At 36.8% G+C, this 27,402-nt stretch overlaps 1 protein-coding gene across 2 annotated transcripts in view; it reads right to left on the bottom strand.

The window, feature by feature from the left end:
- PTPRD (protein tyrosine phosphatase receptor type D) overlaps positions 1 to 27,402 on the bottom strand; it is a gene marked incomplete at its 5' end in the record, with an annotated part of 318,231 nt that overhangs the window by 72,724 nt on the left and 218,105 nt on the right. For both annotated transcript variants that reach the window (XM_083352519.1, XM_083352520.1), the window contains one exon: positions 10,054 to 10,177. In XM_083352519.1, the coding sequence (XP_083208645.1) occupies positions 10,054 to 10,177 (124 nt within the window). The remainder of the gene's footprint in view (positions 1 to 10,053; positions 10,178 to 27,402) is intronic.

Genomic DNA, 27,402 nt, shown 5'->3' with positions numbered 1-27,402 from the left:
GGTGTGTGTGTGCGCGTTCACATTTAGTTTCAGTTGCAGAAAATTAAATTAGATGTACATAAAATGTTTTTCATGGTGAGATTAGCCTGTAACAAGGTCCATATTTGTAAGCAGATTAGTATAGTTAATAGTCAGCACACATACACAAAGGGAATAAAACTCATTAGAAAAAAACAATAGTGAGAACAAACTATTTAAATAATGAACAGTTATGGGATTTCAAAATGGCTTGCACAAGAGGCCAAGGAATGTATAAAGCAAAGTTGAATATAAAAAATCATAAAGTATGGCAAAAAGAAAAGATAATAAATAAAAGAATTTTGCTAAAGTGATGACATCTAATCTTTAAAATGGGTGTGGGAGTTAACTCATTTTATTCTTGTAATAATTTGTGAGAATGATAATGATGTGTGCAGAGGCTACAATTCTATACTGACTTAATAGAAATAAGCATCACTAAACATGCGCTTCTTTTTGACTTGGTAAGTACAAGAATGATAATCAATTTTCAGCTAAGCAGAGAACATTACATTATTTGTATTTCATACTGATATTTTGATGCTGCTACAGAATTGGATTTTAGAGCCAATGCTATTTCATGCATTCTAATAAAATATTTAATGAAAAATAGTTTTTTTAAAAGACCTAAATCTACCCTTAAAAGGATAAAATTAAATATGCATTCTAGGCTAAACACATTGAAAAATATTGCTCTTGTACCAAACTAGTCATTTCTATGGCAACACCAAACAAGTGCAGCTGTGAAATGAATGTAATACAAGATAGCACATATATTGTCATATGTGGAATGTTTACTATATCTTTGGAAGTTAGCAATAAAGTCTTATTGCTTGGAAAACATATTCATGGTGTTATAACCCAGACTTTAAAGATAATATTAGTATTTAAAATATAGTATTTTAAAAATATAAAGGAGCTTTTATACTTTTCTTTTACATGAAACTCTTACAAAGAACCACCCAAAAACAATCAAAAGAAAAAATGAAATTTATCTAACTACTTTTCAAGACATTTAATTCAAGAGTCTAAAAACTGACTGCTCTCAAAATGACTGGATCAATGAGAGGCTTCCGGTGGCGACGCGACGTCGAAAGACAGCCGTTTTCGGGCTGCCCGCTCCGCAGCTGTGTTTTTCCATCGTAAACAGCGTCTATCAGCTGTTTAGATGGATTTGAAGCCCCCTCCTCGGGAGAAGAGGAGGGGGTGAGGCCCCAGGTAGGGGTTGAGCTCTCTGGGGCCGCCTGAGCTGAGAGCTTGGGTGGCTGAAGGATGAGCCCCCCCGAAGCCTGGGTTGCTCCAAGCTGCGCAGCGCCTCTGCTCTGGGATTCTTGGAGCAGAGCCAGGCGTTAGCAACCACCCCTGCCAAAAGGAAATATTTTTGATTATCAAGATGCAGGCAGAGCGGTACAGGAGGTCAAGGTGAAGTGGACTCTTTATTTTTACTCTCTAGCTCAATGGATTTTATAGCTTTAAAGTGAAAGTGCGTAATAAGTGAAAGTGGGGGAAGATGGCGGCTAAAACTTCTAAAGCTCTTCGGAATGCGGGGTCTTCCCTGGTGCAAGAGACCTCACTGCAAGCTTTGCTTCCTCCTGCATCTCCTCCGGTATTGACGCTTAAGGATTTACAAGACGCTCTTGGAAAGCACGCACAACTGATGTCTGATATGATGGATGAAAAGTTGAAAAAGCTGGAGGAGAAATTGGAGGAGAAAATGGAGGAGAAAATGGAGAAACTGGAGAAGAAGATGGAAGAGAAGCTGAGAGCAATGAGGGTGGACATCTTGTCTAAGGTTGTATCCGTAGCTGAATGTGTGCTACAGCTGGATATAAAAGTGGAGGATCTCAGTCAAAAGAACTCTATATTAGAAGCAAAGGTATTAGAAAATGAAAATATAAGGGATAAAATGGATGAAGAATTGAGCCTTGTTCAGTATAATCAGATGCAGAATGCTATTAGAATTAGGGGTTTAAAGGAGAATGGTAAAGAAGATTTAAAGCAGCTGATTTCTGAGGCTCTGGAAGGGGTACTGGGCCAGTCAGCATCTGAAATTGAGGGAAATATGGACAAAGTTTTTCGTGTAAATTCATGGATTGCAAGACAGAGAAAGTTACCCAGAGATGTGGTGGTCTATTTTACAAAGAGAGTAATTAGAGATGAAGTCATTCAAGCTGCTTATGATACTAATTTGGTAGTGGCTGAGCAAGAAGTTTTGGTTTTAAAAGAGATTCCTCCGAAGATCCTAAGGAGAAGGAAAGATTTCGCATTTCTAGTACAGGAACTTAAGAAACGTGATATTAAGTTCAGATGGGAGATTCCAGTTGGGTTGGTGACAACGCACGAAGGTAAAAGACATCGTTTGGTTACTGTGGCTCAGGCACGTGATTTTTATAGTAATGTGTTAAAAGCAACCCCCCTATCATTTTTGGAAGTTGCAAAAGGACACGGTGTGGGAAAGTTTCAAGATGTTGCAGACAGACAGACAGAGGACAATGGTGGTGGAGGGGATCAGGCTACAGTCTCATCGGTTGCTGCAGGAGGCCAGAAGATGACGCGTGCCGCCCTAAGAAGAGCGAGACGAGAGCAAGAGCAAGACCAGCGGAAAGTTATGGAATCTTCAAAGTGTGCTTACAATGAAGATGTAGGAGGAGAGCGGTCTAAAGAAGTTTTGGGGGTCATGACAGAGGTGCTCCAAAAGTTTTGGGGCATTAAGATTGCTGATTAAATTTTTAGATTAGAATGTCAATGGAGTAAAATTATTATAGAGGAGAAAGAAAGTTTTTTTTTCTTTTTTTTAATATTTTATACAATTTAAGATTGATGTTATTTGCTTGTTAGAAAAGTATATTAGGGTTACGGACTTAAAGTATGTGTTGAACTAAGAGTGGGTATGTAAGCTCCTAATTAATAACAAGTTGTCTTAGAGATTGCTTAAAAATTTTTTTTTTATATATACTCTTTTTATTTGAACTTTTATTTGAACTTAAGGATGATTTGGAACTGTGAGACATTTGGCGTGATACACGCAAGAACTATTTTAGATTATAGTTTAGTTTGGTTGGAGATTATTAAGATTAAAAGAGTTAAGCGCTTTTGGTGCGTAACTGAGAATTTGTTTGGAAATTAGAGAAAGGTGGGAGAATGCAAATAGCAGGTGAAAGTTTTTTTTTCTTTTCCCTTTTTTTTTGAAATTAATATGAATAAGGACTGGGATTAAGAAAATTTATTTTGAGTAAAGATCTTTTTCTGTTTTCCTCTTTTTCTTTTCTACTTTATTTGTAATATTAATATTGTTTGTATTCATCTTATATGAGCTAGAGAGAGATAGAATTTATAGTTTATTGTTGATAATATAGGGGTGTTTATGTTTGTTTTTTGATTTTATGCCCTGTATTTAGCTCTGGGAAGTCGGGGGGGGGAGGAGGGAGTGGGGGAGAGGGATAGGGGTGGGGGAGGGGGGGATTAAAGTCAAAATGTATTGTAAAACTTTTTAAATAAAAAAAATGACTGGATCAATGAGAATATGTCAGGGAAACTCAAAACGGAACCTAATAATAATTTTGCTTCCATCAATGGTACAATGAAGGATACAATTTCTTTCAGCAATTATTTCAATATATATGTCAGAAGTTTGGTAGATCCTTGGGACAAGTGTGGTGTATATATGTGGTATTACAAAGAAAGTGAAAGTGCCTTTCTACCACGGCTCACGGGAAGAATTTCACTGGCAGAAGATAAATGTTAGAAGTTATTTTAGATGCCACAGCAGATTGATCTGAAGGGATGTAATATATGATGCCTCCAATGATGCAGGTTCTGAATTTGAAACAAGAATGTTTGATATCCTGCACCTATTCAATCAGGTGTCATTGGATAACCTTAAACAAGGCAGATTCTCAAAGCTACAGTCAATTGTAGTCAGCTACATCTGGAGCAAACTAAGTTGGGATGGTGTAAGATAAGCTGTTTAGCATGTAAATATGATTAGGTTAGGCATATTAAATGAAATCTTGTTCCCAATTTAATACAACCGATCGTGGGATTGAGTGATTCAGAGTCACCAATTGTTGTCAAACCACAAAGATTTCCAGGACAAGATCCATGCAAAAAGCAAGTCAAATATAGCAACTTTAAAAATAAAATTAATATTGCCCTGTTCACCGCCCTGAGTCCTTTGGGAGAAGGGCGGTATAGAAATCAAATTATTAAATTAAATTAAATTATTAAATACTATCTAACTAATATTTAGTTAATTAGAACCCTGAATATTTCAAAAATAACTGAAGTATGAAGGAACTTAATTTTAGTTCTTTGTTAACCCTCAAACTGGACCATAATTGTAACTGACCAATACATAGTGGAAAAATGAGTAGATGATAAATTATTTGGAGATTCCTATATATATATACCGGTATATTACAATATAAACAACTTTTCTAGCCTGGCATCCTCCAAGTAGGTGGATTTTGTGAGGAAAGTCTTATACTGTATAAACAGAAGAATTATAGATGAGTTTGGGAAATTATTGATGTGACTGGGCATGTTTTCAGATTGAAAGGATTATATTGTATGATGCAAATGGAGGGGAAACTGGATAAATCAAAGCCTGATATTATGAATCCACAAAAATGAAAAGCAATTTAGAAAGCATAATAAACTGAGTTATGTTCTTGAATATCCTAAACCGGGATACAATCTTCTATTGCAAGACTTTACAGCTATTGCAGATATTCTTATCAAGGACAGGACATTCAAAAGTTGACAAGGGAAAACAATCCAAATAAAATGATATTTGGACTTGAGAGTTTGATATGGAATAAAGGTGACACTGATAAAATATCAGTTAAATGAGCATTATAACTGAAAGAAGTATAATTACAGGTATTCTACATTTATGATTAGAAACTGTTTGAAGTTAGGATGGTGCTGAAAAAAGTGTCTAATTACCTGTCCTCACACTTATGATTGTTGCAGTGTCTCTATAGTCATGTAACCATGATTTGAGTGCCTGGCAACCTACACCTATTTATGATTGGTGCAACATCATGGGATCATGGGGTCACTGTTTGTGACCTTCCCAGGAAGTCTGAAACAAGCAAAATTATTGGGCAAAGTAGGATTCACTTAATGATTGTGGCAAAAAAAGATTATAAAACTGAGTGTGACTCGCTGAATCACTACATCCAGTGATGGGGTTCAAGTAATAAAACAACTAGTTCTGTTCATTGTCATCACTGGTGTGACGCACCTCGCATATTCATTATCACTGGCGCAATGCACATTGCATTGACATCATCACCGGCATGATGCACGTCACATTGACATCATCACAGACGTGACGTGTGTCGCATTGGTGTCATCACCAGCATGACATGCCTCACCATGGTGGCATCACTAGCACAATGCGCATCACAGATTTATGGTAACCGGTTCACCAAACTCAACAAAAAATTAGTTATTGGTTCTGCCGAACCGGTGCAAACCAGCTGAATCCCACCACTGACTACATCCCTTAGTGATGGAAGAACAGATCCCAACTGTGGCTATCCAGTTGAGGACTACCTGAAGATCATTCCATGAGATTTTAAAAATACATTTGAAAAGCTTTGTTAGTTATCAAAATCTCTGATAGTCAACTCCACAAATGGAGCCATTTTCCTTCAAAAAGCATTTGGGCTAATGCCTCCTTAAGTAACACCAGCTGCTTGCAATTAGTGCAGGTTCGCATCCCACCAGGCTCAAGGTTGACTCCGCCTTCCATCCTTCCGAGGTAGGTAAAATGAGGACCCAGATTGTTGGGGGCAATTAAGCTGACTTTGTAATAATGCCGCTTGGGGTGTGTGTGAAAGCCCTAATAAGCAGGCATATACATAGAATGAAGGCTACTGCTAAGCTTGTAAGCCGCCCTGAGTCTTCGGAGAAGGGCGGGATATAAATGGAATTAAAATAAAATAAAAAATAAATAAATTTGCTTGGCTCTGTATAGCATGCTTGAAAATTGCAAAAAAATGCAAATACTTTCTGTTTTATTTCTGCTTGTTTTAGGTAACATAAGATAAAAATGCCCTTTTTATTACTATGAAGTACAGAATGATTTAAGATGAGCATGTCAAAAAGGAAATAATTAATGCTATCCAGTTGATTATAGTGAAACCTGTCTTTATACCCAAACATAATTTATTATCTGTACTGGCATTTAAAGAACTATTTCCTGTACAAGAATGTAATGTTGATATCACCATCACCTGGTTAATTGGCTCGGCAGATTATACTTTAGAAACAAATTTCTGCGACACATATTAATTTTTATAGTTATCATTCATCAGAATAATCAGAAACAGAAATTAAACACTACCTTAAAGTATGCTTATTTTATTTTTAAAAAATAGCTTACAATGAAATTTAGTTCATCTTTTAGGATATTTAGTGAGAAATAAATAGCTGTACTAAAAAAAGCCCTGTTTTTGTTTCACAATTACCCAAATTCAATCTCTACTAAATAGTTTGGCATGTGACAAATAATTTTTCTTCATTTACTGGTAACTGAAAAACTTATGAGTAATGAATAATATAATAATTAATAATGAATCATATAATAATGGAAAAACTAGAATTAGGTATGTAAATAATGTCATTTGGAATTCAAAACATGTATATAATGGGTAAACATTAGAATAGTATTGAATTCCCAATTACAGTAATAGAACTACCTCTAAATTCACCCTAAAATGTTTTCACATTTCTAATTCTTATTCTTTCCACTCTTTTTACACTTCTTAATGAACTTTTTTTTAAAAAACAACAACATTGATTTGTTCAATACAAGGAATGGGCCAATAAAATGCTTTTATTAAACATCAGACTTAATTTCTACTTAAAAACCTGATACTGCTAACTATATTTTGTTAAAGGATCCAACAAGATGCAACTATGTAAATGAGTTATATTCAGTCATTCCACAGCTTTTTAAAAATCTCATTTATTAAAGCCACTAAAAGCGTTTGGAAAAAAAATACATTTATTTCATTCAACAGCAAGAAAATCCTGGTAATGTTATATATAAAAATGGAATATTAAACTTGACCAGTTTCCTTAGAAGGCTTTAAAAAGTCTGGGTGAATGAATTTGAATTTGAAGTCAGTGAACCTCACTATCTTTTTATGGCACTGAATTTCTTTTACTGCAGCAAATGTTCATAAACTAATGAGAAAGATATTTTCAATGGACCACTACATTTTGCTAAGGTTAAACTAGTTAAATTGTAACCTTTTTGGATTATATTGGTGTAGTTGTAAGCAAATTTGTACATATTAACTTTCAGGACCAATCTGATTATCTTTTTGGTAAAAAAAATGCTGAAAAAATATTATTCACATCCTATGCTAAGCACATTGTTTACAAGTGTATTGTACAGTTCTTCATCCGCAGCTCACTCGTTCTTATTTTTCTCTGTACCCAGTTTTCTTTAAAAGTATGAGAAATTGCTCTTATTGAAAACAAACATCTTTGAGGAACTTTATAATAAAAGAGAAATATAATCATATTTCATCATTTCTATTTATTTATGTGTTTTCTAAATCTATCCATCAAAAGTGTCTCAAAGTGTTATACAAAAAAGGATAAAAATACATTATAATAACAAGGAGGCTTATTAACTCAGATGATTGTTATTAGGTACATTTCTTTAATAGATTGCCTTCCTCCAAACAAGATTTATTTTGGACAGAAATTTGCAATTTAAAGTGCTTGCATTTCTCTTGAAAAAAAGGGCTTTGATTATAAAGAAACCTTATTTTGCAGTAAAAAGCCACTATGAAACACTGCTCTTCTTTGAACCCATAAATCAGGATAGTCACCTTGCTCTGACCCAGATGTTAAAAGGAGTCTTATTTTATTTATTTAGAAAATTTATTTGCCGCCTAGCCAGTACCCAAGGACTGCAACTTACAGCATAAAACAATATAGAAGAAATGACATTAAAATCAACAGTCATGGCACAGAGCAGATAAAATCATTCAAAATTACAAACCATTAAAACCAGATGGGAAAGACTGGAGCCAGACATACAGGGGGTGTGAAGGTGGGATTAGATTTTAATTGATCAAGCACCTCCAATATGAAGCTCCTCTGAGATGGAGGTAGAGATATAGACTGATGATACCTCAAGCCATGGTGACAGATGATCTCACCCAGTGGCTTCATGTAGAAGTTAAAGAGGAGTAGACAAAGTAGCCCTGTGACACAACACAAAATAGTGGCGAAGGGCTGGGCCTCTCACTCCCTATTAACACTGATTGGGATTGGACTTGGAGAAAGGAGCTGAACCAGTGAAGAACTGTGCCGCCCAGCCCCAGCCCCGCTACGCAGCCCAAAAGATACCCTGGCCTATGGCAGGGGTCCCCAACCCCTGGTCCATGGACCAGTACCGGGCTGCGGCATGCCAGCAACTGGTCTGCACAAACAAGGAAAGCACCACCCACAGGATGCAGGTAGCACACAAAACCACGCCCCCTCCGAGCCATGGAAAAACCTCTCTCCACGTAACTGGTCCCTGGTGCCCGAAAGGTTGGGGACCTCTGGTCTATGGTATCGAAAGCTCCTGAGAGATCAAGGATGCAATGATGGTTGCACTACCTCCATCCCACTCTTGCCATAGGTCAACTACAAGTGCAGCAAGTGCTATTTCTGTCCCATACCGTACCTGAATCCTGACTGAAAAGTCCAGATGTTTCATCTAGGAACTTCTGAATCTGCCTTTCCTAAAAATGGAAGACTGCAAACTGGACGGAGGTTGTCCAAACCAGGGGGGGGAAGAGATCAAGTGAGCATTTTTTTAAAAGCAGGGGGCAAATCAGGGCCTTCTTAAAAGGTTCCAGAAATGTCTCCTTCTGAAGTGATGTATTAAACACTGCTTGTGTTCTGTACCAGCCTGCTACCGGCCCTGAAGAAAAGGCAGGGACAACCCCTTTGCAAACGGCAAGAGGCTGGAATTAAGCCTGCCAAATTTATTAAGATAAAACAGAGCAAAACAAGACACCAACCAAGAAACAGGAGCTATGAAACAGGAACTAATCAAGCGGTTGCCTTCAGCAAACCAGCCCTCCCACGCATTCCCCTTTTATACAGTTCAGGGCGTGGCTTCTCTCTGCCTCCTTCTGAGGTGCCCCATTGCCTTCCTCTGTTTACTCCTGATTGACTGCCTCCTGCGTCGGGCGTCCTTGAACAGGGCCAGCTGTGGGTCATCTTCATCCACGCTGTCAGGCTCACACAGCTGGGTCTGCGTCGTGACCAGATGGGAGGGGCCTGGCTGAGGGCTCTCATCAGCAGGATCTTCAACCCCCTCAGCAAGCTCTTCAACACCCCCCTCCTCCTCCTCTGAGTCATCCGACCCAACTGCCGAACCCACAGGCTGACCCTGAATCACAACAGCTTGAACCCACGTGCTAGTCACCATCCTGGGGGTTTTCACCTACCAAGAAGGACAAAGAACTAACTGGCAGGTAGTAGCACTGATAGCACTGATGACCCTCTCTACTTCATCAGGGCCAACAGGATCAAACTGTTTCAGGTAATTGGACAAGACCCCTCCCCAGGCATCACACAAGACCTGTCTCAAACTAAGAATGACTCCAAGCAACTTTGCCTGTCAGGTGTTGAACAAATGCCTCACACGGCCCTGAAGATGATTACACAAATCCATCCCTCTCAGGAGGAATTGCATGACCTGGACGAGGAATAGACCTGGAGATGTACTGTTCGTGCATAGAGCGAATTCTATTTCATAACATCACCTGCGTGACTCAGATCCCTTCAATGCATATTGCCTTGATTTTCTGAGTTGAAGTGCTGTCTCAAATTTGGATGGTTCAAATTTGTGATGGTTCAAACTGAAAGGACATATGAGATAGAACATAATGCCCTAATTTATATCACAGATTTCTTTCTCCTTTTTATTTTATTTTATGACTTTTGTTTTGTACGTTATTTTATCACTGTATTTTTGTTTCTACGGTAATTTCTAAAAAAAAGTCTTACCTTCTATTGCTGATAGGAGAACTCGAGAATGGTCATAAGCAATGACATTTGCATATCTGTTCTTTGGTTTATTTACTTCCAGGTTAGAGTGTTCCCATGTGAATTGTTGACCTGGATCAATTGACTTGAAGCAAAGAAATGGGAAAAAAGGAAATGTCATTAATATAATTTTTTTTAAAAAAATGTTTCATAACAGATTTCCTTGTATTGTATAGCTTAAAAGAGCATATGAATCCAATTCCATAATAATTAGTCATTACTGACATTTAATCATTAATCTTGCACAGAGTTGGGCTGATCTCATACGAAACGAGATAAACAGTGTAAGAGATGCTTATTTTAGAAATTTTGAGGTGTGTGTGTTTATAAAGGAAAAATGAGAAAAAAATAATATATGCAGAGAATAATGAAAGTTTAGTGCTGATTTAGCCATAATAAGATTCCACTTCAAGTTTTATATAACAAAAAGAAAAAAAATCCCAGAAAACAGAGGTAGTTCCTTCTTGCTTGTTCAAATATGCAAGAAAGAACAAATGTTTATACTACCAGAAATGCTGCTATAGAAGACATGCTGTTTTGGAAGGTTTTGTCAATGCTGAGGTAATTCCATTCAAAACAGCAGGTTCCAGTTTAAGAAAAGTAATTCTTATGTAAAAACAGCTAGCATAAAAGACATGTGGAATGCATTTGCTTAGGCAAGTAAATTTGGATAATATGTTTTCCACTGGGTTAATATAAGAATATTGAAAAGAACTTTGATATATAAAAAATGCACTATGTTAACCTAACCTAACCTAATGTAACCTAACCTAACTTAACCTAACCTAACCTAACCTAGTCTAATCCAAAGCAACCCAACCCAACCCAACCCAATCCAATTCAACCCAACCCAACCCAACCCAACCTAACCTAACCTAACCTAACCTAACCTAACCTACTGCTACATTAGTTTAGTTTTGCTCTCTCTACCTAAAATATAATCCAGTAAAACAGCAACCTCCAACCTTTTGGGCACCAGGGACTGGTTCCGGGGTGTGTGTGGTTTCATGCGTTGCTTGTGCGGCCCTGTTCTTGGAGGGCTGTGGACCAATAGTGGTCTACAGCCTGGGGATTGGGACTCCTGCAGTAGAATGTCTCTGAGTCCAACAAAATTCATAATGTTCCATTTATTCTTTATACCCAGTATGGAATCGGGGAAAAAACAACCACCATACTGTCTTGAATTATATCTAGGTTCTTCCACCAATTTCTGTGTCTGCAGTTTTGGGTTGTTGCCCCTCTCTAATATATTAGGAGCCGATTTCTGCACTTTGCCTTATAGCATTTATTTCAAATACTGTAGATACAAAAGAGTTCACATAAATTTGATAGCCTTGGGTTTCTGGCTCACATTGTATGTTTCTTACGTTTGTTGATTTTTTTTTCTCTCCACTCTTTTTTTTGTGTACAGTACTTCTATTCTGGGAGTATGTGATCTTAATGTGAATGGGTTTTCCTTTTAAGTTACGTTAGGTATGCTTTCACCCATTTTATTCTACAATACAGTTTTATATTCTGGAGGTAGAATTACATGTCAGATATTCTGGGTTTTGATAACAGTCTAAGATAGTATAGAGATCTGCTTGAGGAATGCAAGAATAATTGCAATCATATGAATCTCCTTGGGTCAGATTATTCACGTTTGGATATTGTATGAATGCATATCATGAGCATACGTGAAAAGAACATGTTGAGATTTTGCAGCTATCAACCTCCAAATCAGTATTCAAAGTCATAATCTGGTGTAGGGCTGATTTTTGGGAGGGGATGTAAAGTTTGCTGTCATAGCAGGATCATAGTGTTGACATATAACTAAAATTCATTTGACAAAAATATGGGTTTTTTTAATGCTTGGGAACATTCTACCACAATGCAAGATCTGTAAGAACTTCATCATAATAAAGGCTGGTTCTCATTTCTCTTCTTCCCTTTCCTGTATAAAAAATGCCCATTCAAAATAGAAATCTATTATTTTTCTGGGGAAGGGTTTCAATGATTTATCTCTCCCCACTTAACAGATTTTCAATTTAATGAGACAAAAGAGGTAATAATAATTTGCATGCTGTTTTTAGTAAATAGAGAATATTTATGAGAATCCTAAATAAACTTACTGGAAGATAATTGTCAATTAATTTAAGTAAACAAGAATTATAATGTTAATCATCCAAAAGGAAAATTTAAGATATTTGCTTATTATAGACAATAAAAATTAAAACAGTAAGTTGCTGATTATCTTTGATTAGATTACATCAATATATTCAGGCAACAAATATTTTTGTGAACACATAGACAAAAATATGTCTTCTAAAGCAGAGATCACCAACCTTGTCATACTGGCGGCCCACTGGGAAATTTGCACGTGTGCATGCGCGTGTATGCAGAAATGAGGCCACATGCACCTACACTAGTGGCCCCATTTGCATAGTTGTGCAGGCGCTAGCTGCTGTTCCTAGCCCTGTGTGCATGCACAAATGGGCCGCACAACCTGCACGGTGCTAGCGGCCCCATTTGCGTATGTGCACAGGTGGTAGCCGCTGCTGCTAGCCCCCACACATTTGCGGAAATGGGGCTGCGTGCACCCATACATAGCTAGCAGCCCCATTTGCATAGGCATGCAGGTGTTAGCCGCCGCTGGCAGCCCTTACACCTGTGCAAATGGGCCGTGAAACCGACATGGTGTTAGTGGTCCCCATTTACGCATGTGCTAGCTGCCGCCGCTGCTAACCCCCATGCACCTGCACAAACGGGCCATACAACCAGCATGCATGCTATCAGTCCCATTTGCGCAGGCGCAGAGCTGCTAACCACCACGCTAGCCCCAGGTGCATGCGCAAATGGGTCCACAGGTGCTGGCACGAGTGAGGATCAGTGCACGCTTGTGTGTGTGCATACTGGCCAGCCTGCCCACAGCCTGCCCAGTAGGCCACGGCCAAGTAGTGGGCCACAGCCCATAGGTTGGGGATCCCTATTCTAAGGAACACAAGTGTTATATAGCTTCATAATTAATAATATCCATGCCCAGGAAAAATCTATTATTACAGGATGATATGTGAGGGATTGGTACAAACAATAACAGAAGAACTTCAATACAAAACAAATCAGTGCTATGATCATGTTCTTGACATGACCACATACATGGGACCGCTATTGCAAACAAATGTATTAAAATATTACTGTTTAATTAGAGATAAGCAAGAACTAAAATACTTGTAGTTCCTATTCTCTTAAATTTTACTACCTAACAATAAAATGTTTTTCCCCCCTACATAACAAAAGATTTTAATGTTGAAATTGGAGAATGTTCAAGCCCATTTTGCTGGACCATTCTTTCATCCAACACTTCCTCATTTTGACTAACACAGTTATTGTAAACAAAAAGTGACCCTGCAAATAAACTTTGTCTCTGCCTTTAATATAATAATGAATTTATCTCCTTATTATAATAGAAACAGGCTGCATTTAAAATCTAGTGGCATTATATCACTGATTAAGGCTAAAGGTCAGCATTTTCCTAATTCCAATAAAATATATTGGCACAATATCCATGAAAGAAACCTTAATTCAGCATCCCCCAACCTTTTGGGCAGCAGTGACCAGTTCTGTGGAGAGAGGTTTTTCCGAAGACTGGAGGGGGTGTGGTTTTATGTGCTGCCTGCATCTCGTGGATAGGGCTTTGCTTGTTTGCGCGGTCCAGTTTTTGGCTGGGGGTTAGGGATCCCTGCCTTAATTGATGTCATTAAATCACCCATGTTTTCAATAATATTATTTAAAGCTCTTCAGGGAACATAGATAAATTTTATAAGAGTTAAGAAAAATCCAAAAGCATACAAGGAGATAGCCTCAATAATGCCAAGCATAAGGAAACACTTGCTCATATACTATACCCATTGTAGAACTAAGAACTTATCAAACACCTTGCATTACCATTTGAAACCTCAGTTACAACTAGTTGTACCACATATAATAACGGAATCAAATATTTGGTTTAACTTTAAGGGTGAAAAATAGTAGCAAAATGCCCTCTGCTACCTGTTTCTAGTTTTTTTAGAATACAGAATATTTGTTATTGTACAAATGTGATTGGACACGCAAGGAATTAATCTCCAGTGTATAAACATATGCAAATAACAAAGTGATAAGTCACAGATCATACATTATCTTATGATTTCACATCTAATTTTTTAAATGGTTTCATCTGTCCATGAAATGCTAAGTGATTTCAATCAGTACATATTATATAATAGAAACTTATTAATTTTTATCATGTAAAATAAAATTTCAGGATCTTAAAAAGTATAAAAGGGAATATGAATATTTAACTACATATCTACAGATATGTCCACAGAGTTGAAAGGGCACAAAAACAAACAACAGGAACAGCAAGTTGCTGCTTTAATCAAAACAAAAAAAAACATACTCAAACTATTTCAGGAGCAGTATTCTAACTGAGTAAAATTTGAAAAAGTTTCTACTTTTGGAGAAGTTAATATGCTAAAATACCATACTACAAGCAGAAGGGACTCATGAATGATCTGGCTAAAACTTAGTGCACTATCTTTGATAAATTCTGGAGAATGGAATACATGCCAGATGACTGGAAGAAAGTAAATATTATCCCTACCTTCCAACTGAGGGAGAGGAATAGAAGCTCCACAGTACAGTGGAGCTGTACTCGACTTACAACAGTTCATTTAGTGAATGTTCAAAGTTACAATGGCACTGTAGAAAATGACTTATGACCGTTTTGAACAGTTACAACCTTTGCAGCAACCCCATGATCATGTGATCAATATTCAGATGCTTGGCATCTAGTTCATATTTATGAACACATATTTATTCCAAGGTCATGTGACCCTTTTGCGACCTTCTGACAAGCTAAGTCAATGGGGAAGGAAGGTTCACTTAACAACTGAGTTACTAACTTATCAACTGCAATGATTCACTTAACAACTGAGGTGAAAGGTCGTAAAATGAGGCAAAACAACAGAAATTTTGGGCTCAGTTGTGGCCGTAATGTATCAACATATTCTACAGTAGTTCTAAAACAATTAATTTGTGAATATTTTTTTAAAAAAATTGTAATTGCCAGAAATCAGCATGATTTGGTCAGGAATAAATCTTGTCAGACTAATCATCTCATTTTTTTGTTTGGGTAGCTTCTGAGGAAATTGTGAAAATTCTGTAAGCCCCCTTATACTTTCAATAAATATGTATTGGGGTGTGAATGAAGTGGATTTACAAATTGTATTGTAAAAAAACCCCCTGATAAATAGTGAGGTCTCAAGTGAGATGCCCTAAGGCCCTGTCCTCTTCAATATTTTTATTAATTACTTGAATGAAGAAGTGGTAAGAATGATTATCAAATCTGTAGATGATGCAAAACTGAATGAGATAGATGACATCTTAAAAGTCAGAAATAAAATTCAAAATGATGTTGATAAACAAGAGAAATGGACTGAAAATAATGAAATCAGATTGAAAAGATAAAAAGCAAACTTTTCCACTTAGGGAAAAATAATCAAATGCAAAGGAAGATGACTAACTTACTTATATTTCTTATGAAAAAGGAAGATCTTGATTGCCATTGACAATGCCAGAGATATACTGTGGCTGAAAAAAAATAATTTCAAAATCTGGAATCATTGTAGATGTAGGAAAGAAAATAATGGATGCAAGAGACAAGAAGGCAGATTGTAACTGAAAGTCAGAAAAACTTCCTAATAATAAAAGTACTTTGACAACGGAATCAATTATACAGAGAAGTGATAGGCTCTCCTCTGCTGGATACACTTAATGGAGGCTAGACAGCCATCTGTTGGGAATTATTTATTTTGGATTCCTGTATTGAGCAAGAAGTTATTCTCAATGGTCTCTTCCTATTTTAGGCTTCTAAGTTTTCTGGCATAAAGAAGAATTGTCAATAGTAGCAAGCTCTTTGTTTCTCCCTTTCTCTTCCTTAAAATGCAAACATAGCCCAAGAAAGTTTAATTTAAAGAAATGCGTAACAATGGAAGGAAGAGTGAAACACAGTTTTTATAGTTAGTGCCTACAGAAACTGCTAAAATTTTGCATTTACAGTTGGTCTGAAGCTCAAGTTATAAACAAAAGAACATTGTTTTGCAAAGATCAACAGTATAACAATGTTATCTGGAATGCACGTGCAGTTTATATTTTTGCATTTTGCAAAGTGCCTAATAAAGAAAGGTCGCACACACTAGGCATAGACAATAACATGCACAGGAGTGGCAGAATTAAATTAGAACTCAAAAATTCAAAAACCTCATTGAAAACAGCAAAGGAAACTTATCTTCCAGGCAAACAATATTTCTTTATGTACAAGTGAATCTCAAATGAATGAATCTCACTGAATACATGCTTAAAAGGCTTACTCTCTTACCACTCACCTCCTCCTGCCATTTGGCTACAGCCAATGTCAGCTGGTATGAAATTTGTCCCTGCTGTTTTATTGGCAAATCTACTTTCCAAATCTCCAAAATGTGAAGAAATTAAAATAACAAGCTAATTTGGAACAAAATACCCTCTGAAAGACATAAATCTTCTATTCAAGAACACTCAAAATGATGCACTTTGTATATCTGCAAAATTTAAATGGAGTATCTTACTTAGCTGAATAAAATAAATACTTAGGGGAAGAATAGCAAAGTCTGATGGAAATAAATTTAGTTTTCTATCTGCACCCAATGTCAATAGTAGGATGAATGTTAGTTTGAAACAAAGCCAATTTGAAACAAAGCAACCTCAAAATATTCAGATATGACTTTGTGGGGATGTTCTAGGCATGGCAATTGAAACAAAGACATCTAGTGGGTCCCAAGACATGTTCCTTGTCTTTCACAATTATTGCCCTATGGAACAACCTGATCTCAAGACAGTGAACATGCCTAATACTCTCCTATTTTCTCCACAAGAAGCTTCTTGGATGAGAAGCGAAACATCTTCAAAGAAAAGTAATAAAAGTCCTGTTGCCTCCTGAAAATCTCCTTTGGGACAACCATGACCTGGATGACTGAGAATCTCCATAGACATTTATTTATTTATTATTTATTTATTTATTAGTTGAATTTATATACCGCCCTATTCCCGAAGGACTCAGGGCGGTTCACAGGGCAGTTAAAACAGTACAAAAAGAGAATAAAATGGAATTGAATTAGTACAGGCCCACAATTCATAATAACAATAAAATTAAAATTTTAAAATTAATTTAATATAATTTAATATGATTTAATTAAATACTTTAAAATCCCTCAAGTCCAGGCCAGACAGTTCGGACAACCAGGTTTTTAAGTCCCGGTGAAACGAGCGAAGGTCGGGGGCAGTCCGAAGCTCCATCGGCAGTTTGTTGCAAAGGGCGGGTGCACTCACAGAGAACACCCTCCCCCGGGAATCACCCGCTGGCAATCTCTAACCGGTGGAACCCATTTAGCTATGCGCTTTGGATGAACACCCTTCGAGTGGTCCGGGAGTATGAAAACATTGCAGACTACAGGAACAGGACAGAAAACATCCTGCAGCCAGAAGGCTCCATACATATCTGCACTACACAAGTGATCCTGAGGACACAGAAAACCTCCAAATGGCCCCAACGACTCTCTAAAAGAATGCAAATGACCAGCTGTCTGCAAGGAATATAAATCCTTCTATTCCCCACCATCCAGTCAGAGCTGAAGAAGCTTCCTGGTTGAGAAGTGAAACATCTTCAAAGAAAAACAAGAAAGTCCAGTTGCCTCCTGAAAAAGCACCTTTTGGGCAACCCTGTGAAGTGTGCTGGGTTGAAAGAGAGTCCCCACAAAGTCTTTCATGCCTAAGCTGGGACTAGAACTCACAGTCTCTTGGCTTCTAGCCTTGTGCCTTAACCACAAGACCAAATTGGCTGCTTTTTCAATGCTGTCTTGTCATTTTAAACAGTTGTTATACTATAGAAGGCGATGGCAAACCATTTTTGTTGCAGGAAATTACATGAACGTAGTCTTCAGGAGTCACGATTGACTCAAGGGAGTCTTTCCCTTTATTACACAAAAATGCAATGACAAGTATTAATTATCTCCATCTTCAAAAACAGGAACTGATTAGTGCTGTGTTGAACAGAAAGCATGACAAAGGACCACGTGGCAAATCGGAAGTTTTTAATTAATACCGAGAATGCCTTTGCTGAATGGCAATTAATTCTGAATAACTATTCTAGAAAGATTTTGGCTAGGGGCACTGCAGGGTAAATGCATCTAATTTGGTTTCTAGATTATTACAAAAATTCTTCAGCATTGTTAAAACACTGTAGTGTCATGAAGAGAAATTACCAGTAATTATGAAATTCAATTCTTTGTATCCCATCATTTTTACAGATTTTTTGTGGTTATTTTCATGCTAACCATAGTGTTGTATTCGGTGCAAAGAGTTGATGTATTTGTTATTTTGTATATGTTTGAACGATTGAAGTGACCACAGAAAAAGCAACTGTACATCTAAGATCAAAAGGCCAAGGATACACAAATTAGACAATTGGTCATGTTATTGATGTTTAACTATCTAGACATGGTCTTTCACATCACAGGCCAAAAGCAAAAACTATCCACTGGTTAACCAGGCAACCTTAATTGATCAGGACAGGAATCTGGGAAAGCTTATATGGAAAAGAAAGCAATATTATTACAATGACCCTTAAGCTATTGGTGCCAAGATGTTGGCCTAAATTCTTTATGAAGATTGATTTAGCCCAGATATGATGTTCAACTTTGCCTCATTAGAACCCTGCTATAAACAGTTCTACTAAGAATTAAGAGATGGCTTTCTATCCTGAAATAATAATTAAAACTGTATCCAACTAGCCTAGTTTCTTTGTATCTCTGTCTGTTTGTCTATCACACAAAAGCAATTTAAATTAAAAATAATATGAGGAAATATCTCATTCACTTTATATCTTTTTTATTTAACTTTTTTGTCTTTTGTCACATTTATCTTCTCCCTGCCAGCACCTTTCCTTGAAATTAAATGGTTAAATGCAACTTTAACCACATGGAATCATATTGTCTAATCTATTGTTTTGATGATAACCCTATTCAAAATTTGTCAATATATACTTTTCATCAAGCCAACCTTTGATGTCAGATACACTAGAACTTTTTCAAGTATACCAAGCAGTCTTTTAAGCAACATTCACAGCAAAATAAATTCGGAATTCTTCATAAATAAGTTTCAAAGTTTTGGAATATAATTTAACAGCACATTGAAATCTTAATTCTTTTACCAGAACCTAGTCTACCATATTAAGAATGCTTAAAGAGGGTAGACCCATGACAAATGAACAAATTCTATGTTAAAGTAGTTTCAGGTTTATTACACAGGAAGTCATATAGCCACCTCAGCTTGAAGAACTAATATTGAATGAATCCAATATACCCAAAAGCACCTTTTAAAGAATTAGTCTTGTGATCATGACATATTTCACCTGTTTTTAAGCTGATGAACATGGACATTAAAATATGAATCTTTATCAGGTAGACTCAAAATCCAGAACTGCATCAAGCCCAAAATAAGAACACAGCAAATTTTATTTAAATACATTGCATTTAACAGATCTATAATTCATATAAAGACCTTGTCACATGGTTTTTCACTAGAGCTTGTCTTATCCATGGGCCATGTGAAGGCTTCAGAACACTGTACACAATGCACCTTGGTCCAACAACTGAAAAATTGCTCTAGTGACTGTTTCCTCAAACTATCAAATGCTGAGATTAAACATCCGGTGTAGCCAGCTAACCTGTTATTTTAAAACCTTGATTCTGCCTAATATTAGAGAGTTCTAATAAGAGAATTCTTTTAATGACTTCAACTATTGCCCATCTGTTATGATACTAGACAAATGCACTCATATATTGTACCATATAATGTCTCTATGCATCAGTAGTAGTTGAAATCACTGGATAACTTTTTATGCTGCTTTCATTGGTAAAATTATATGCAATTACTATTTTTCTGGGTGCTTTGAAATTTGCCATTTTCTTTTTCTGACTAGAACCCTGGTTTCTTTTACAAAAAATTACAAATTCTATTATAAAAAATAATAAATTTTGGTTCTGGGACTGTGGAATCATTAGCAGGAATCTTAGTTTTTGTTGTAAATGGTTATTTATTTTCTGAAGCTCCTGTTACTTTTAAACTATTTAAAAATATATGAAAGCTTGTCTTGGAGCGTAAAAGTTGACCTTATGCAAAATCATGATGATATTGTGCATTGATAATATTGCTTCTGTTTTTCTTCCATGCTGGTAGGATCCTCATGTTCCAACAAAGATCCGTCTAGGGAGAGAAAACTAATCTACATTGCCTCAATCTAAATAATCAGCCTGTAACAAAGAACAAAATTATATTGGCTGAAACATTCTACAATGTGAAAAATTGATAAACGATGAATAACTCAAGAGATAATAGTTTTAATGAGCACTCTAATGATTTAAATGAAGGACACTTAAATAAAATTCCTAGTAGATTCATTCTGAAAACCTACGTTCAATAAAACTACCATTAACATAAGCAATTGGATTTCTTCAGAAAATTTAGTTGTATCACACTGAACTACTGTAATTTCTTTGAAAAAGTATTTGCAACACTAAAAAAAAACCCACATAAGCAAATAAAGTACATTATAGCAGCACGGCAGAGAAATATAATAGATCTACCAGCCAACTAAAATAGGGGTGTCAAACTGCTGGCCCATGGGCCGGACGCATCATCTGGAAGCTGTGCCCACACCATTGCCGGCAATGGTGAAAAGGCTCCGATATGTTGTGTGATGTCACGAGTTTGACATGTCTGAACTAAAAGAAGTGAAAGAATAAGGATAAAGGAAATCAACACCATTGTTTACCCAAAACTATCTATTTCATGAATAATTTCATCTTCATGTACTTTCTCAGTAGTTTTCAAATAAAAGTTTTTGAAGAGTGTTTTATGCCATAGAGATCTGGGGATCAAGAAGAAAAAAAAGGGTCATTTAACCAAGGTCAATCAATCTGCCTGAGATGCTAGAGCAGGGGTCATCAAACCTGGTAACTTTAAGACTTGTGGACTGGGCTGGCTGAGGAATTCTGGGAGTTGAAGTCCACAAGTCTTAAAGTTGCCAGGTTTGAAGACCCCTGTGCTAGAGCAAAGAATTTTTCAAAGTCAGTAAGTGCTATACCAGACATAAGAACAGTCAGGCTAAAAGAGAAGGCATTAACGCAAGGAACGTTTGATAGTTCTAGAAAAAACAGTGCATATCTTACAAATTGATTGTAAGATGTACAATCTTAAGAAGAAAAAAAAGCTCAGCAACTGATCCTTCCCAGTTTAATTGGCACGCATGGTGGCTCTATCTAAAGAGATACTACTATTAGGGACCCCAAACCTGAAATATGGTACATCTGAATGTTCCAGCCCTCTAAATGGAAGCAGCAAAACTGCTTAGGTCTGAGAGGTTGGTAGATTAGAAATTAACATTTGCCAGTTTACTCATTCTTAATCCCTCACGCCACCTTATCTTCTGAGGAAGACCCCAAATAGTTAAGTTCATCAGACTACTCTAAAGCAGTCCTAAGCACCGGCCAACATACCTCTATGAGCACTTCCCAAGGTAAAGATTTTCTATGCCTCAAGGAAAACCAATGAAGTATTTGCAATCAGAACTCTACTCCTAACCTCCCAATTGGGAGAAATGGATAATTTACTTATAATATTGTGCTGTCTCAACATCAATAAGAAGGCATCATTTATCTCAACAGCATAAAAAGAACTTTTTCCAATTGCGTGAATAGTGTAAATGAAAAGCTATTTAAGCTCCAAGAACTTAATTGCATTTTAATATCACAGCCTTACAAAGGAATCAACTGCTATCTGAAACTTAATCCAAAATTATACTTAATTTTGCAATAAAATCAAGATGTAAAGTATACCAAATGTAATATTTATAACTTGTTATGTGCACATATCTAGCCAGGCACTGTGGTCCTTGACTTAATAGTATAGGACAAGAATGAGATTAGAAAGCTTGTTTCTTGAATGCTCCTGGGAGAGGGGTCACAAACTAAGTAAAATTCTTTCCACGTACAGAAAAAACTACTACACTGTGGAGAGTGTTATGATACGTTTTTCTCTCTGGTGTTGTGGCTTATGCAATTTAGAGAATATTTGTAAGGAACAGCATTTATTTAAACAACTATCGGCAGGTAGGTAAAATGAGGACCCAGATTGTTGGGGGCAATAAGCTGACTTTGTAATAATGCCGCTTGGGGTGTGTGTGAAAGCCCTAACAAGCAGGCATATACATAGAATGAAGGCTACTGCTAAGCTTGTAAGCCGCCCTGAGTCTTCGGAGAAGGGTGGGATATAAATGTAATAAAAATAAAAAAAATGGCTTTAAGAAAAATACCATGTTTCTCCAAAAATAAGATCTGGTCTTTTTTTTCTTGCTTCAAAAAGAGGCACCAGGTCTTATTTTTTTTGGGGGGAGGGGGGTCTTTTCCATCCACCTTGCAGTGATGGCACTGACAACCCCGCCAGCCAGCTCACTTCTTCCACAGGCCCACAGGCCAGAGAATGGAGCTCTGGCCTACATTTCGCAGTCAGAGGCTGAGAACCGAACTATGGATTCAGCACTCAACACTGCTGAAATGCAAGTATTTTTTTGGAAGAAGAGTATCCTCTATATCATAGTATACAAGGAGCAAAATAATAAGGACATTAGTAAATGTCAAAATGAATAGATGGTGGGGATCTGGCAAATCATTAACTACCAATGAAAATGAGTAATTTGACCCTCTTTTACTAGTGTCAGCTATTGCTATGCGAATTTCATCTTTCAGATGAATCCATAATAAGAAGCTATTTTCTATTCAGGAAACTTGCCAATTGCTTGAGATCTGCATAGTTCATTAGCAAAACATGAATGCTAAATAGTTGAATGCTAATACATTAACATGGCAGGTTGCCAACAGAATTTCATTTTTCTCCTATATTAAGTCTTGAGCATCACGAAGTAAAAGATGACTTATGAGAGCAGATTGTATTTCTCACGCTTGCAAATCTGGCAAGGGTGACCACAGCGAACACAATAATAAAAAGTATGTATTTATTCCTGTATTCATCAGTCTAAGGCCTATTAAAAATTTCAGGAAGTTTATCAGTTCATAATTCTTGCGTTTAGGTAAAGATGCTTGCTACTCTCTTCAGCATTTTTATTCAAAAGATTTGGAAAAACAAGATTCACAGAAAGGGAGGATAGTAGTGATCTGAATACATTAGCATTTATATTCAACAAGAATACAAGCGTTTTCATGTAAAATCCTTGTCTTACCCTTTTAGATTTTCCCTTTTACTTAAGTGAAAAGCAAAAAGGACTCCTAAGACAATCATCCCATTCATCAACAGGTAAGAGGCTTCAAGCATAACAACCAGAACTGACGTAAGAACCCAATTAACATTGGCTCAATTTTATAGCAGAATCCTATGCATATCTGAGAGGCGAATCCTTCTGAAATTAATGCAATTACTCCTAAATCAGGGTAGCCGTGAGCATTTTGCTGCATACTGAGGCAGACAGGAATAGCAGAAGATAACTGCTGTTATCAGAGGAAGGAAGGAAGGAAGGAAGGAAGGAAGGAAGGAAGGAAGGAAGGAAGGAAGGAAGGAAGGGAGGGAGGGAGGGAGGGAGGGAGGGAGGGAGGGAGGGAGGCTATTAGCCTTTCAATTCAGGGCATCAGGATTTTCTAATACTAGGGATAGGCCTTCGAAGCCCATTCTTTCTTGGGGGCTGTGATTCCAGCTCCAGAAATTGATTACATAATTCCCAGTCTGTCTAAGTGGAAAGTTTTCCAAAACCTTCCACTTAAAAATACAAGGGGAAAACCTAAGATAAGTTTAGGTTTTTGCACTTTACAATATCAACCTAGTTAACAGTAGTGCCCAAGTAAGTCAAAATATTAACTACTTCTTTGGTTTGTATAAAATACATTGAATATGAACTTGAATATGAATAGGAACACTGAATAGATAGCCAGCCAGCCAGCTAGGCATAACACTTATGGAAGAGCGATTAGATATATGATTTGGGATGAGAAAGACAGTTTGAAGGAGAGACCAACATTGAGAGCCAATTTAATATTTAATTTATTGATTCAAGATCCTGTTAAACAGAAGTGAAATATAGTGCTTGTAGATTTCCAGATGTATATTTCTTTTCTAAAGATATTTGGGACTTCTTCACCTTATATAGGTGCAATGTAGACTAGCCTCCTCATGGTGCACCACAGGCAATGTGTCACAACTGAATAGTCTACACATTCTGGCTACTGCACTTCACAAGAATTTCCCAGCAAGAAGCAGCAGCATGAATAAAACAACTTAATGCTGTATTCTGTTATCCCATATGAAATAAATAAATAAAGAGATGATTAACTTTTCTGGCCCAATGGACATACTGCTTATCTGACTGTACAGAAAGCCATATATATACATGCATATATGCATGTCTGGATTAGCACATACAATGTGTTAAGACCCTAACCCTGGTCTTACTAATTCAATATTGTCTACTATGCTAACTTTGCTGCCTAAGGTTTTGCAGAATTTTTTTTTTCTAATTTGGTGGAACTTAGCTTGGGCCTTTTACTCTATGACTGAACCACATCACTGAAGCTTAAGTAATAGGATTATTCAGATACTGACCGAAGGATAAAATACCTTCATTTTCTACAGCAGCATCTTATTCATCAAGAATTGTTTTTCTTTTTAAAGTGAAATCGTATACTGCAGCCGTACATATCCTAACTATAGAAAACACAGCTTCAACATTCCTCAGGAATTTAGTAATACAGCAGGTCCAATCTGTCATCCTGACATGATATACTGCATAGCCATTACTGAGAAGCTTGTATAATTAAAACCCAAAAGAAAACTCACTCCTTCACTCTTACTTTATTTTCATAGCAGGCAAGAAAATCATTTAGAAATGAATAGGAACCTGCAACATGTTCATGTACTCCATATCATAATTACAAAAACAACAACAATAAAAAACAATAGTACAATTGTTTAATTGTCACTTTAATTGTTTTTTTAATCATGACATCTTGCTGCCCAATACAGCCTGGGAAAGAAGCTTTTTTAACTTGGTGTGTTTGTGATGTGCTTTAAAAGTGCCTTTAGCTATTTAGATTGTTATTTTTAGTTGATTTAATTTAGGATACTTTGAAAAAAAATATTTTAAGTAACTGGAGCATTGTTGAATTTTTGTGGATAATGTCTTGGGTTAAAATACAATTTGTACAGGTGAAAATGGATAGTTTATGCCATTTTCCTTACCTGCTAGAGGTTGCATTTCATTCCATTCCATTTCACCTTATTCTGTTCAGGAATACAAAGCAACAGAGGCAGGCAAAATGCCCTGAAGTATGCATACTTCTTTGGATCCAAACCCATTTTTTACCAATAGACTCCTTTATAGCTGATGGGAACATGGAATACAGATTGGAAGGGCTGTATGTATAACTGTTGCATAGAATGGTTTCATGAAATGATTTGAGGAGAAGGTGATGTCCTTATTTAAAACTCTGCTTTAGGTTATTAAGCTGCTTAGGCTGGCTAATTAGTATTTCAAAATAAAACCTCAAAATTTAATTCACTTAGTAAATTATTTATGTCATCCATCACAAATCTGATGATTCAGTAATTGAGGCTGACAAATTTTAGTAAATCTACTAGGGTTACAGCAGCTTGGTGCAGAGCCAGGAACACGATTTCACCTTCACCAATATTAAATGTTAACGCAAAGAACTGCCTTAATGGACAGCGCAAAACTGGATGAGCAGAGCCATTAAAATGATGTACTGTAGTTTGGCAGCTAGGTTAATGCATACTTTTTTCCTTATGTTTCAGTCTCTCTGGGACAGTTCATACACTCACTTATTCTTTTCATAGTGGAGTAATAGGCGCATGGGAGCTTTTGCGAGAAAAAAAGGAATCTGTAAGTTACACCCTTTGCATACAGATATGCACAAGGATCCTACTGTGTACAAAGCCATTTGTCCATTTGAAAACAAAATGGGGAATATATTAACGAGTCACTGAGTTTAATTGTATGCATACCTATATTCATATGTATATTCATATGTAACTCTGAAACGAAAGCACAAAGAGAATCAAGCCCAAATCAGAAAACAGAAATATTCAGAAATATCCCTACAGGACTTGCATCATCATCACCATCATCATCATCATTATGTTGGAAGGGACCTTGAAGGTCAACTAGCCCTGCTGAGGCAGGAAACCCTATACCATTTCAGACAAATGGTTGTCCAGTCTTTTCTTAAAAACCTCCAGTGTTGGAGCATTCACCGCTTCTGGAGGCAGGTTGTTTGTTAATTGTTAATTAACTGCCAGGAAGTTTCTCCTTAGTTCTAGGTTGCTTCTCTCCTTGATTAGTTTCCATCTGTTGCTTCTTGTCCTGCCTTCAGGTGCTTTGGAGAATAGCTTGACTCCCTCTTCTTTGTGGCAGCCCCTGAGATATTGGAACACTGCTATCATGTCCCCACTCGTCCTTCTCTTCATTAAACTAGACATACCCAATTCCAGCAGCCGTTCCTTATAAGTCCCCTAATCACCTTTGTTGCTCTTCTCTGTATTTCTTTCTAGAGTCTCAACATCTTTTTTTACATCGTGGTGACCAAAACTGGATGCAGTATTCCAAGTGTGGCCTTATCAAGGCATTGTAAAGTGGTATTAATACTTCACGTGATCTTGATTTTATCCCTCTGTTAATGCAGCCTAGCACTGCGTTGGCTTTTTTGGCAGCTGCAGCACACTGCTGGCTCATATTTGCAGAGACCGCTGCCAATGAAGTAAGAATGAAGAATTTATACTGAAGTAGTATTATTATTGTGCTGAGGTAATCCTTGCTTAATGACCAGTCACTTAGTAATCATTTGAAGTTATGATGGATCTCCAAAAAGGTACCCAAATTCAAAGTTCTGACACAGTCATTTGATCATGTTTTAGGTGCTTGGCAATTGACCTGAATTTATGGCTGTTTCTGACAAAAAATGCCCATTCTAAACAATGGGTTCTCAAATATTTAGAACATATTTGACATAAGGCTGTGCTTTGTATGATACAAGTTCATAAAAAAAATCTGCTTCAGACCATATTTAGCATTGAGACTGTATCAGAAGCATGTGAGAACTCATTATAAATAATTGGACATTAAATGTTCAATGTAAGAAAAGGGCAGCAGGAAAAGTGGGCTTGTTCAACTGTCCATTC

The sequence above is a fragment of the Vipera ursinii genome, assembly GCF_947247035.1.
Source record: "Vipera ursinii genome assembly, chromosome: 2".
In the NCBI taxonomy this organism is placed as follows: Eukaryota; Metazoa; Chordata; class Lepidosauria; order Squamata; family Viperidae; genus Vipera; species Vipera ursinii.
This window is presented reverse-complemented; position numbering and strand designations above follow the sequence as displayed.